General features: G+C 49.1%; 1 protein-coding gene across 1 annotated transcript in view; it reads right to left on the bottom strand.

Annotated features, from left to right (window-relative positions):
• Positions 1 to 9,802, bottom strand: part of SLC6A13 (solute carrier family 6 member 13) — a 38,698-nt gene extending 28,896 nt beyond the window's left edge. Inside the window, exons 1-4 of the mRNA XM_010404092.4 lie at positions 9,748 to 9,802; positions 1,852 to 2,064; positions 1,685 to 1,749; positions 51 to 272 (exon numbers count right to left, since the gene is read on the bottom strand). Coding sequence (XP_010402394.1) covers positions 51 to 267 — 217 coding nt within the window. The 5' untranslated portion in view covers positions 268 to 272; positions 1,685 to 1,749; positions 1,852 to 2,064; positions 9,748 to 9,802. The remainder of the gene's footprint in view (positions 1 to 50; positions 273 to 1,684; positions 1,750 to 1,851; positions 2,065 to 9,747) is intronic.
• Between the last annotated feature and the right edge of the window lie 2,422 nt (positions 9,803 to 12,224).

Here is a 12,224-nt window from a genome sequence, read left to right as displayed (position 1 = left end):
GAGGGATGGTGGAGTGGTGCTGGTGGCCAGGTGCCCCTGGCTGCACTTACCTCCACCATTCTTGTAGCAGAGGTAGGGGAAGCGCCAGACATTTCCCAGGCCTATGATCTCCCCAGCCACAGACAGGACGTACTCCAGCTTGTTGTTCCATTGACCGCGCTCCAGGGTCTGGTCCTCCTCCTCTTCTTCCTCCTTCTCCTTTTCCATGCTAGGGTGTGTGGGCACCATTTCACCATTGCTGACAGCACCAGGGACACTGTAATCCATCCCACCTTCAGAAAGAGTTTCCTTCGTTACATTCAGCACAAGCCATGCAGAGAGGCAGAAATTTGGACCATGGGAGGCAAGAGAGGGGCAAGGACATGCACACACACACCTCAAACTGTTCTTCTCTTGCTCTTCATACTGATTCCTGCTGGTGCTAAGAGTACAGTGCATTTTCACTGCTGAGTCCAAAACCAGTCCTTAACAGCCACTATTAATTTCATTATTTTAGATTGCCTCATCTCAAAACACTCCTGTCTCTGGAAGCCCATCCTCCAAGCCCAGTGTTCCACAGAAGACCCAGCAGCTCAGGCTGGAGCTCCCACTGTGCCAGGTATGGGGAACAGACTTAGGGCTGGAGGGGGATGACAGCAGGATCAAATACTTGACAAGGTATTTTATAAGGGTTTCTCTTCTCCTATTGCTGCCTACCAAGGTCTGGTTTTTCAGACCATGCGATGGATGCCACAAAGCACAGAGAAGTCCTAGATACAGGAAGAGAACAAACTGAAATGACAGGAAAACAAATTTATCCTTTCGATGGTAGCAACTTTTGCTGACAATCTTCAAGGCTGCATGAAAAGGTGATTTTCAGAACGGTGCTATCCTTCTAATAGCAGGATAAAGTGTGCAGAAGTCATGGGCATCTGGGATCTTGCCTTTCTCAAGGTCTGCCCTTCCAAACATCTGTCTGTTTCCTGCAGAGCTCCCCACAGTACTGCTCTCAGATCCTGTGGCACCATCTCTAAACACACGTGTGCTAAGAGAAGATCATTAGAGAGCAGGTGGGCACCCCTGCACTGTCCCTCCTTCCCCCAAATACCTCCAAGAGGACACCATGTGGAAGGATCAGGGAGGGTTGAGCCTGTTCCTCGCAGGCGGGATGCCCCGCTGGCTGCCAAGTTCCACAGCACAAAGGGTGACGCTTGTGGTTCTTACCAATTCCCAGTGTCAAAGCTGGGGTTGCTGAGGACCTCGTGCCAACGAGGGCACCTTCCCCCGCACAGTGCCAGCCCCCAAGCCTGCTCCCTGCCCTGCAGAGCGCGCTGCCCCCGCCGAGCCTTACCCAGCCATTCATCCCTGCCTGCAACTCCCTCGCCAGGAGAGCAGGAAAAGGCGCTGGCAGCAAATGACACTCTCCCCTATCCGGGGAGAACTGAAAAAGGGGCAACTCAGCACTTTCAACCTCTCCCCTCCCCCGACTTAGTCCCCCTATAAAACACTTGGAGACATGAAGAGGACTAAGGAACACTGGCAAGCATTTGACAGCGGCCGAAGGGAAGGACTGGGAGGACCCCTCCACGCTAGAAAATTATTAAACAGGCAGAAAACGCTCCGTGACCTCTCATCCACGGCAGCCCCGGGAGGGTGAGGGGCACAGGGGGAGCAGGGCAGAAGCAGACGGGGGCAGAGGTGTTACCTTGCGGACGGCGCTGTCGGGGCGCGGGCGACGGGAAAGGCGAAGGCAGGACCGAAAGGTGCTGGCTATTTGAAATGTGGAAAGAAAAAATTCAGCGGTGGTGTAATCCTAGACTTCGCCCAACCCACATTCCTTCCCCCACCCCCCAGGGCTGGACAAAAACCTACACATGACTGATTTCATGGCCAGTGCGAAGGGGCTCGTTCCCCCGCCTGGGAGAAGCGCTCCCGCTGCCTCTGCCGGGCTCTGTCCCGGGCCGGGCCCGCCAGGCTCCCGCTCTCCATCGCCTCTCTGCCCACGCTGCCCCTGCAGAAAGGGGACACCACCACACACAGGTGCCTCCGCAGCGCTGCCTGACGGAGTCGAAGCCCCGAGACCTGCTGGGAAGAGGTAAGAGACAAAATATGAATTCCTAGTGAATTCCCTCCCATCGCTGCTCCTTGGTAGGGAGGTCATGGGCACAGGGAAAGGTCCTGCATCGCAGCCTGACCCGCGATTTCCAGGACTGTGCTGTGGCCAGGAGCAGTGGCAGGCAGCAAAGCTGGAAATAAACTCAGCTAAGTGCTCTGCTGCTTCTTACTAAGGGCCCAAAGCAGCCTCATTCAGAAAGCTGGCAGGTTGCAAACTCTCTTCCCTCACACACAGGGATCTTTGCCACCGGTCTTTCCCAGGAGCCCCATCCCAGGACACCACTGCAGAAGCTGCAATGGGAACAGACAATCAAGCAGTAGATGAAAAATCACATAGCAAGGAGACAAGCTCCAGTTGTGCATGCCCAGCACTGGGCTGCAAAATGAGCTGTGCTTGCTCCAGAAAGAGGTCTTGGGATTACAGCAGGTAATGATGACATTAGCTCGGTGCTTAGAGGCCATAAAAGAGGCTAACAGAACAGGACATTATTCACGGTAGATATGTTACAGCTGTGATGGTCCAATGATGTACGTGAGGCAAGGTTTTAAAATATTTTTATTATGCCTGTTTATAAATATCTGAGGCAAGAGGGGACAGAGAAAAAAAACCACCTTTGGGATCAGTGTCCTTGTATGAAGTGTGTAAAGTGGCAGCAAAATGTGTACAGGCAGCCTGAGAAGGTGGTAGGAGAAAAACAGGAAAGAACCAGCAAACACTGTGGCGTCACCGCATTAACCTGTGGTGAGCCCACACAGCACCAGACTTCCCACGGGAGAAACACGGAAATGGAAGAGAGGCAGGCAGAGGTAAGGAACTAATTCAACCAGGGAGTGATCAAATATGGAACAACTCCTCATTTCAGGAATAGATGCCTTGGTTGAAGAGAGGGTAGGTAACAACAGAGGTCTAGGAAAAAGGAAGACAGAGAAGATGAATATATTGTTCACTACATCTCACAATGTAACAACTAATGTCATTTGATGAAAAATTAAGATTTAAAATAAATTTAAATACTTCTTCCTCCCGCTGTGCATAATTGAACATGGTACCTGTGGCCATTACTGCAGAATATCATTTGGAAAGGAACCAGGCAAACCCACAGAGAGCTGCTCCTCTTCTACAGCAATTAAACAGGGTGGTCCAAATAAAACTGCTCCACTCCTCAAACCAGTGATTCTTGAAAACCAGGGAAGATGGTTTTCCCATAATTCCTCTTCCAGAAGAGGAATTCTGCAATATGGTGAGGAACGGGAAACATCCCGTTCTGTGCAAAAACCATCTGACAGTGAATAGTGCAGCTGTTAAATAGGCAGGGTAAGAATGCAGGCATTAAAAACAGCCGTAAAGACAAATCATATCTTGCCTTGTGCAACAGACTGGTGCAAGGAGAGAGGGGATTGATTAAGGAAATATTTCTAGAGACTGTCAAACTCTTGAATTTGTCAGCACTGCTGCATGAATACCCCTCGGTAAGCACAATTACTGCTGCGTACAGATAGCAATAATCTTATCAACAAGACGACAAGCTAATTGGCAGGAACTAATAGACTATGATAGGAAAGTGTGCAATCAATTACAGACTATTTGACTTCCACCCGATGAGATAAGGCTGCGCTGAACACAACAATAACTAGAAAATGAAAACAAATGTTCAGTGTAAACATAAGCAGTGAGGGGAAATATTAAATCTACAAGTGCAAAAGCAAGCTGGAAAATCCTGAGCAAAGCATGTTTAAAGTAAAGCATCACTTTACTCATATTCTGGAGTGAACTAAAAAAAAGTCCATATGGTTCTGGGAGATGTTACTTGAAAGATAGATTGAAAAAAAAAAAAAATTCTGTGGAAGATAGAAAGAGAAAAGAACCAACAAATACCACAAAGGATCAGTTAAGACTACAGAAAATAAAAGATAATTTCAATACATATTTTTGAAATGGTAGAAGGCAAAGAAACTGAGAGGGACTTTAATCAACCCATCAGAGGCAATAAAAAAATCTAAAGGGAAAAATGCAAATAATGAAATCTCAATGTCTAAGATTTTGAGTCTGTAACTGCATCAAAGGCAAGGGCAAGAACAGGGACAGTCAAAAACAAAGCCTTACCAGTTAGGCTTGCAAGAAACAAATAAGAGAAATGGAAAAAGGTGGATTTTAAAAAGAAATATCAAAAAGGAATAAAACTAGATATGCTGTAGTAACAGGAAAACAACTTCATCCAGAGATCTACCGAGACAACGCCATTTAAAAAATTCAATAGATACACACACATATTTATATGAACGAGGAGAACACCAGGGAAGAGCTTTTGTAGCAGTATGTGCCACCTGGAACTGTGCAAGCTGAACCCCCCGGGCAGCTGCAGAACACCTTCCTGCCAAAGCCACAAGTGCTAGCAAGCGGCAGCACTGATGCTGGCACCTGTCCCACAGGCATCACTCTCATGCCAACCCCCAGGACGGCACAAGGGGGTTACTTCGTGGGGATCTCCCTGAAAAGGGTGTGAAATGAGAGGCTGCCTGTTCAGGAACCCCCTCAGAGCACAGGGCTGATGATGGCACCAGCCAGAGCAGCCACACTCCTCCCAGCCCCATCCCAGGCAGTCAGGCTGTCACCCACCGTTTCCTGGGACAGTCCATGCTGGAGCAATGCCTCCAGAGCAGGTCCTGCAGCAGCCTCCAGGTCCAGGCAGGCTGCCAAGCACTGAGCAGCTGTGCCAGCTGTGCCGCGGGGGCACGGCTGCCTTAGACACTTCTCCCCAACACCCATTTTGGAAAGAGCAAGAGCTCTGGACCAGGGGAGTCACTGTCAGAGTGCCTCACACCTCAGCCAGGACAAGAGCTGGAAAATCCTAAAGGCCGGTAATTGATGTTGCATTTTGCTCTTATCTTTCTCTTTACCTTAGAACATTCGCCAAGATTTCTGCCTTCAACTTGGTCCCAGTCTTCCACCAGCAGCTGAGGCTGTGCTCCCAGGGAAGTGCTTACAGCCCAAAGAAAGCAGATGTGGAACAAAAGCCTCTGGAGATAATAAGGTCCTTCCACATTGTCTGGGTCAGGTGTACATAAGAACTGGCCCCAGCCCACGCCAGGAGTGCTGATGCTTCATGCTCTGGTAGCAGCCACAGAACCTACTCCCAGGTCTGGTCTTGCTTCACGTTTATGGTCCAGCTGAGCAGAGAACAAGCGTTGGATTTCTCTCCTCCAAAGCACCAGGCCCCCTCCAGCCACCTGGAGAGGTAGTTCCGACCTAAACAGAGGAGGGTTTCAAAAGGCACTGTCGGGGTCCCTCTCCCCGCCGCGCAGCCCCGGGCGGGGGGCGCTGAGGGCGGCACGGGGTTTCCCAGCCCCTGCTCAGCCCCGCTCCCATTGGCTGCTCTGTGCTCCCTGCGCGGGAAGGGCCCTCGGGCCGGGACGGCCTCAGCCCCTCGGCACAGCCCGGCCGAGCGGCTGCAGGGGAAGTAAACATCTCCCTGAAACACCTGTCACGAAGTGGTCCATATATATTTCTTTTCCACGGCTTCCTTGTTTGGCACGCGTGTTACAGTAATCCCCACTGTAACAGGCACCTACGTAGAGGAATGAGGAGGGAAAAAGAGGAGAGGGAAATGTTTACTGGGGGACAAGCACAACCTCTCGCTGCTCTGCAAGTAGCAGCTACTTTTAAATGAATTATGCTCCAAACCACCGAAGTCTTTCAGGAGAATGATCTGGGCACAACTACTGCTGCTGCTTCGCATTCCCGACACGAAAAGCCATCAGCCACATCTGGCTTTTGCTGAGCACTGAGAGCAACTGTGCCCCCAGTTCCACCTCCTCCTCTGCCCCTCTGTCCCCTCAGCACAAACTGCCTTCACGTGTGCTGGGGCAGTGCAGTCTTGTGAGCCACCTCCCAGCTTCCAGGAACACAATTTGCTGTTATGTTATCTGGGAACCAAAGGCAGAGCAAATACGATGCTTTTCTTCCATCTGATAACCACCCTGCTACTGGCCTGCTCAGCCTGGAAATGTTTTTCAGCTTAAGCAACCATGGCTGTAGCGAGCAAAATTGTCACAAACATGCACAGAAAGGGGATAAGTAGAGGCTGACACTGGCTGGCACATTACAGGAACCTGGAGACTGCTCAGTGGAGAAAGAAGCCAAAGCAAGCAGCAAGGATTGACTCCTGCTTGAGCCACTAAGCTCTGTCCCAGAAAGGCATGTACATTTTGAAATTACAGTGGCAGAAGCAAAAAGCCAACGCCTGCAGTTCCTGCATGACAGAAGATTCTGCTGCAGCCTTTCAGACAGCCTCATTTAGACAGAGCCTCCCTAGTGAATAACTGCTTCCAAATAATGGCTTGAAGGATGAGAATCCTGAGGCTGGAAGAACCCTGTCCTCACTGGATGCCTGCAGAGCAGCATAGACCGCACTTCTGTGCCCAGGTTTGCGCTGTGAGATACGTCTGTGTGTGGACACCATGCTCTCCACACTGCAGATAAACAGGTGACATTTCTGCATGAGCCAGAGCTCAGGGACTGCTTCAAGTGTGAGCTGGCATGCTCAGAGTGCTGCAGAACCTGCTCCTGAGGGTACCACTGCCGTCCCCCTGCTCCTCTGCAGGCAGGAGCCGCAGGCAGTGCTTGCACTGCGCTCCGTGTGTAGGTGACAGTGTGCGGGTTTGCTGCTCTCTATGACCATGGCAGAGCACAGGAGGAGATAAGCTGAGACCAAAAGAACAGTGCCCCTAGAACTGCTTTGGTTGCAACACAAATTCCCAGCAGCAGCAGAGCTGCAGATTCCTGTCACCCCTCTCTCAGCTGTGCCCAGTGCCAGCAGTTTCCCCCAGACCAGGATGAAAACAGCAGGTGCTCCTTGGGTGTGCCCTTGGCTGTCTGGAGCACCAAAGCCAAGACTAAAGCAGGAACACACAGCATTGCATGCACAGTCACAGCTGCAGTGGGAGTGCAGCAGGCAGATCTGTATCTTACCTCTGCTTTCACTGCTCCTTAGTACCCTGTCCCATTAAGCACTCTGGCCCTTTGCACACATGAGCAAGGAAAAGTGGTTTTTCTGCTCAGAATACAAAAGCACCCTCATTTCTTTATGGGCCAAGGGCAAGCACTGCAAGGTTATGCCGTTATAAGCACATATGTATAGATACCTACATAAATGTTTATAAAATAATAAAACACAATATAATATAAGCAGGAGCTGAGTAGCAAGCAAAGACTCCTGAGCCTGGAGACTTCAATGTTTTTAGCATCTCCTTCTCTTTTCCCCTTAACTCCATCAGGTACCACCAGTTCCTCAGGCCTCTTTCCTATTTCCACTTTACAGCAACCTGAACAAACCCTTGCAGAGTAACTGCAGGAATAGAGCCTGAACACATCTTAGGGATACGGCAGAAGTCACTGCTCTTCCAAAATCTAGTCGTGGGCCTCCTGATGGGAGAGCTGGTAGTTGCATGAACAAATTAAAACTCACCAGTTTGTTGTTGCAGCCAAAGAAACAACGGGAGGACCATATACCAAAGGAAATCATAATTCCAGGCTACTGATGACAGCAGTGGTGCTTAAGTGGCCCCACAGTGAGAAGCATCGGAGGAACAGATTGATCAGGTACAGGGTAAATTGAGGGATAGAGAGGGAGCTGTACATTGGGACCACTGATGATCTTTCCTTATGCTCTGTACATCCTACTCCTCTGAGGTGAAGATTTAAGTCTGAAAGAGACTGTCTGCAGGAAGAATGACAGCAAAGCCATTGATAGAGCAGGGATTTGCATATCTCTGCACCCTGTCTGCCTGCAAGGGGGATGTTCTGGCAGGAAAAAGGAAAAAACTTTCCTCAGAGGTTGGACAGGGCTATACTCACTTAACTGATTCCTCCACAGAAAACCCATAATCTGGTTTTAAACAAGCAAGATTTGGGCAGTGATCTCAGAGCATCTGTTCATACTTCTTTAAACACTCTAAAAAGTAAAGAAAAAAAAAAGATACTTCTTAATTCATGACTACTGGGCTGGTAACTACTCAGAACACAAAGTTTCCATTCTGGGAGAAAATCCAATAATCAGATAGTCGTTGGTTGGCAGAGTGAGAGAAGGTTTTTAGAAGTTTCTCAAGAAAGAAGTTTTCTATGCAAAAGTTGACAAAATAAAAACTCGGGCATTTAAAAGATGGTCAAAAAGAAATAAAACATGAGTTCAGTTTTTCCAGCTTCCAAAAATCAGAATTACAGCAGATTTTTAAAAATCCTTGCACTGTCAGGAGATGTTTTCTCTTAAAAACATCACAGGCAGCCCTCATCTGAGCACAAGGAGTGAGTGAGAGCCACCAGCTCCCGGCCACTGCTCAGCAGCAGCAGTCTGTCTCTTGCTTTGCTCCTCTGGTCTCCAGCAGCCCAAGGCAGTGCAGGAGGAAGCAGAGGGACCTGTGCTGCCAGGTTGCCTCTCTAACCTGCCCTTGGCTGCCCTGCTGAGGTCCCTGCAGACAGAGAAGAGGAGCTGCACTCCCCAGCACTCATCCACTGAACTGGCCCCATGCGTGGTGGGGCTCTGACACATAACATGAGCAAGGCCTCGAGCCTTCACTCAGCTTCCCAGGTGGGTGGAATTCTGCCTGAAGCAAGAATCACAAGCCTTCACACCATGGCTGATCCCCTGTCTACAAGTCATTCCTGTTCTGGTAGTCAGTTGCAACATCTGGCACCAAGTCTCTTTCTTTCAGGCTTATTCAATTTGCCTCAAAAAAAGAAAAAAAAACCAAAGAAAAAAGAAAAAGTAATTTGTCAGTTTTGATATCTTAAGGCAATCTTATTTTTCTATTGATGAGTGCCAGAGATGAAAAAGTTAAGCTAAAGTTAAGCTTCAGATTAGATGCAGCAGATGCCTGAAGCAAGCTACCCCTTCCAGCCAAGAGTCCTAATGATGCCAATGGGCAGCTTGCAGTCCCCCAGCTTTTGTGGGAGTAACCAGGCAGCCCTAAGAGGGTGGGAGGCAAGACCTCCCCTTCTGGGAAGGAAAAGAAGTTTGGGAGGAGCAAAACAAAAGTCTGCAAAGGAAGTTTGTCCCAATTCCCTTTGGCCTCACTTCCCTGAGAGCAGGGACTGCCCAAGGTGTAATGAAAGGCCCTGGGGGACAAAAGCAAAAAGCACAAGGAACAACCATGTTTCTTTGAGATCACCAGAGCTGAGAGAGAAACAGGGACATGGAACAGCTGCTGCTTAGGACAAGGAGAAAGCAAGCTCCTTTTTGCAGAAATCTCAGGTATTGCTTGTCCAGCAGCACTCTCTGCACAGTCTGTAAACAGGAGTTACACAAAGGTCATGCCCATTTTCTGCTCCAAACAGAACAGTGGGAATCTGACCCATCAGCTTCCTGGAATCACATTACTCAGCAAGAAAAAAACCATCCTTTAAGTTATGAACAGCTCTTCCATGGCTGTGTACTCTTCCATTTGTCAGCTTTGTGTACTCTCTAACACTCCTAAATCCCAGTCTGACCATTCCAAGATTATTTGTACCAGGAGCCAGAGGAAGCCAATGCCACGGTGGATGGTAAGGCCCAGGCAGTGAGAAACCCTCACCAGTAGGATACAAACCTGGGTCATGGGCTACACCAGCGGCGCCTCCCCTGGGAGCAGCAGGTGGGAGCAGCAGCACCACACACTCACCTGGGGCTGCGCCAGCAGCAGCAGCCAGGGTTGCTGCCAGTGGTTCCACTTCTCCACCAGGGTTCTCAGCAGCGATTCTCTCCCAGGAATGGTTCTAGGCAAAGCTAAAGCATCTGCCTCCTGCCTCTCTCCTGCCTAAGAGACTCGGGAAAGGAAACAATGGGATGTAACGCTATCAATGCACTGACAATATCTAGATTAACTCAATTTCCAGCTGTATGAAGTAAAAAGTTAAATCGTTAGCTGACAGGAGTAAACAATGTGCTACTCATCCCACAGCCCACTAAAACCTGAGCTGTTTCTCAAGTTTGTAGCATGGGTTTGTGTCACAGAACAGCAGCAGCAAACACCTCCCTTCTGCGGGGAGCGACAGCCGCGCCCATTGCTTGGGGTTGAGCCGAGCACGGGCCGCACCAGCCTGGGAAAGGATGCGGCCCTTCCTTCTGCTGGCAAATCAGCCACCCATTAACGGCAGGTGCCAGGCTGGCCAGAGACACCAACCATCATCCCAGGACCTGTGTGCAGAGGTGGCTGCTCCCCTTGGATGTAGGCACCCACAGCAGCTCCCCCTGGCACTTGGCTTTAAATGACTTTTTGGGGGGGCTGTGGGGGATATACAGACAACCAAAAACTGACCTCTGAAAAGCCTCCAGTTAAGACACAATGCCCCACCTCAGATTAAAACTATTCACTGCAGCAGAGCTTTTGTTTTAAAGGCACTCAGAGCACAGCTTCTTACAAGCATTTCTGTTTTTCAACAGAAAAACAGAGCTACTTTCATTTCCTCTACCTACAACTTAACACTCGAGCCAAGCCATCCCATTACACGAAGCTCAATGCTCTCCATGTCTTGCTGTGCAGTTTCCAGCTGTCCCACGCATTTATCACCCTCCCAAAGCCAGTGTGGCTGGAATTCCGATAAGGGCTGGATTTTATTGCACCTCCCTGCTGCCTCAGTGCTCCAAGCAGAGTTCCTGTTTGGTTCAGGCAGGCTGACCAAACACATTCTTAGTGACCACAGCTGCAGAGGATGTGAAGCAGTCCCCTGCTTTTCATTTGCATCTAACTGGAGTAAGCCTCAAATCTTGCTTTAAGCAGACTACAGCACTCAACTTCTTAGAGCAATTTTAGCAGTTATTTCAGGAATATCTAAGAAACTTTTTCCACCCCTAGGAAAACAGCTGTATGGAAGATCATTTTCTTGATAGACTGTGATGAACCCTGTGTACATCATGCCCATTCAATGAAGAGGAGAAAGATGATGGAACCAATCCTCCTCAAAGCAACATGCAGGCCCATGAGGGATAAAGTGACTGGTAACAGTCACCACTATAATCTTAACCCAGTCTGGTTGCCTTCTGTGATGAACTCTATGGACAAGGGGAGAGCAGTGGGTGTTTACCCCGATTTACAGCAAAAACACACTTAGGGAGTGGATGGACATCCTACAATGGCAGTGAAAAATGGGGTGGACTTCTGTGCTCAGGCTTCAGCAGTCACCAATCTGAAATCTTGGGAGACAGCCAGCTGCAAGTGCAGTACCTCAGGTGTTTTTTCTTATCCACCTGGGTGGTGGCATAGGCACAGTAAGATGACAGCAAACAATGCTGGCAGAGGACAGGAGCAGCAGAGCCCAAAACATGGGAAAAGGGAATCCATTCAGTTGGATCTTTCCTGGCTGAAGTGATGTGCTGATGGAAAGTTTATGCCCACGAGTCCTGCATCGGAGAAATTATAAACCAGAAGGCCTGGGGCTAACAGTGGCCAGAATGAAAAGGAGTCAGCAGTACTTGCAGCTGTACAGGCCAGCCCTGTGGGAGGCTGCACAGTAAAAGTATGAGCAGCAGGTAAAGGAAGTTATTTCCCCCCTGTATTCAACATTTCCAAGCTGTATGTAGGGTAACATATTATATTCAGTTCTGGGCTCCTCAGTACATTGACCAACCTGCAACAAGGACCACCAAGACCATCAGAAGGCTGCAGTTCACACCATGGCTCAAGGGAAGCTGAGCTGGGCTTGTTCAGCTTGGAAATCACGGCTGCAGCACCTGCAGGCTCCAACTACCTAATGGATGATTAGAGAAAATACAGAGCCAGACTCTACAAGTGGCAGCAAGCACATTACTGCAAGTGAATTTTGCACTGAAGATGCTACAAAACCAAAGGGGAAATCAGAGAGGTCGTCGAATGCTCATCCCTGGAAATACTCAACATTTTACTGGACACAGCCCTGAAAAATTTCACCTGCTTTCAAAGTTGGCACTGCTGTGGTCAGGAGGTTGACCTGGATGACCTCCAGAAGTACCCCCAACCTAATTACTCTATGATTCTAAAAACTGAAAAATATCAGTGCAAGTTTCACAGCGCGACTGATACAAGAGACAACTGCCTGTTACCTTATGCTGTGTGACTGTATTCCAATCCCTTCAGATAATGCCCATCATATCAACAGTATTACCTTATGAAGTAGTAGTCCA

Source organism: Corvus cornix, chromosome 1A (genome assembly GCF_000738735.6).
Source record: "Corvus cornix cornix isolate S_Up_H32 chromosome 1A, ASM73873v5, whole genome shotgun sequence".
Classification (NCBI taxonomy): domain Eukaryota; kingdom Metazoa; phylum Chordata; class Aves; order Passeriformes; family Corvidae; genus Corvus; species Corvus cornix.
Note: the sequence above shows the minus strand (reverse complement) of the source record. Positions and strands in the feature narration are given on the sequence as shown.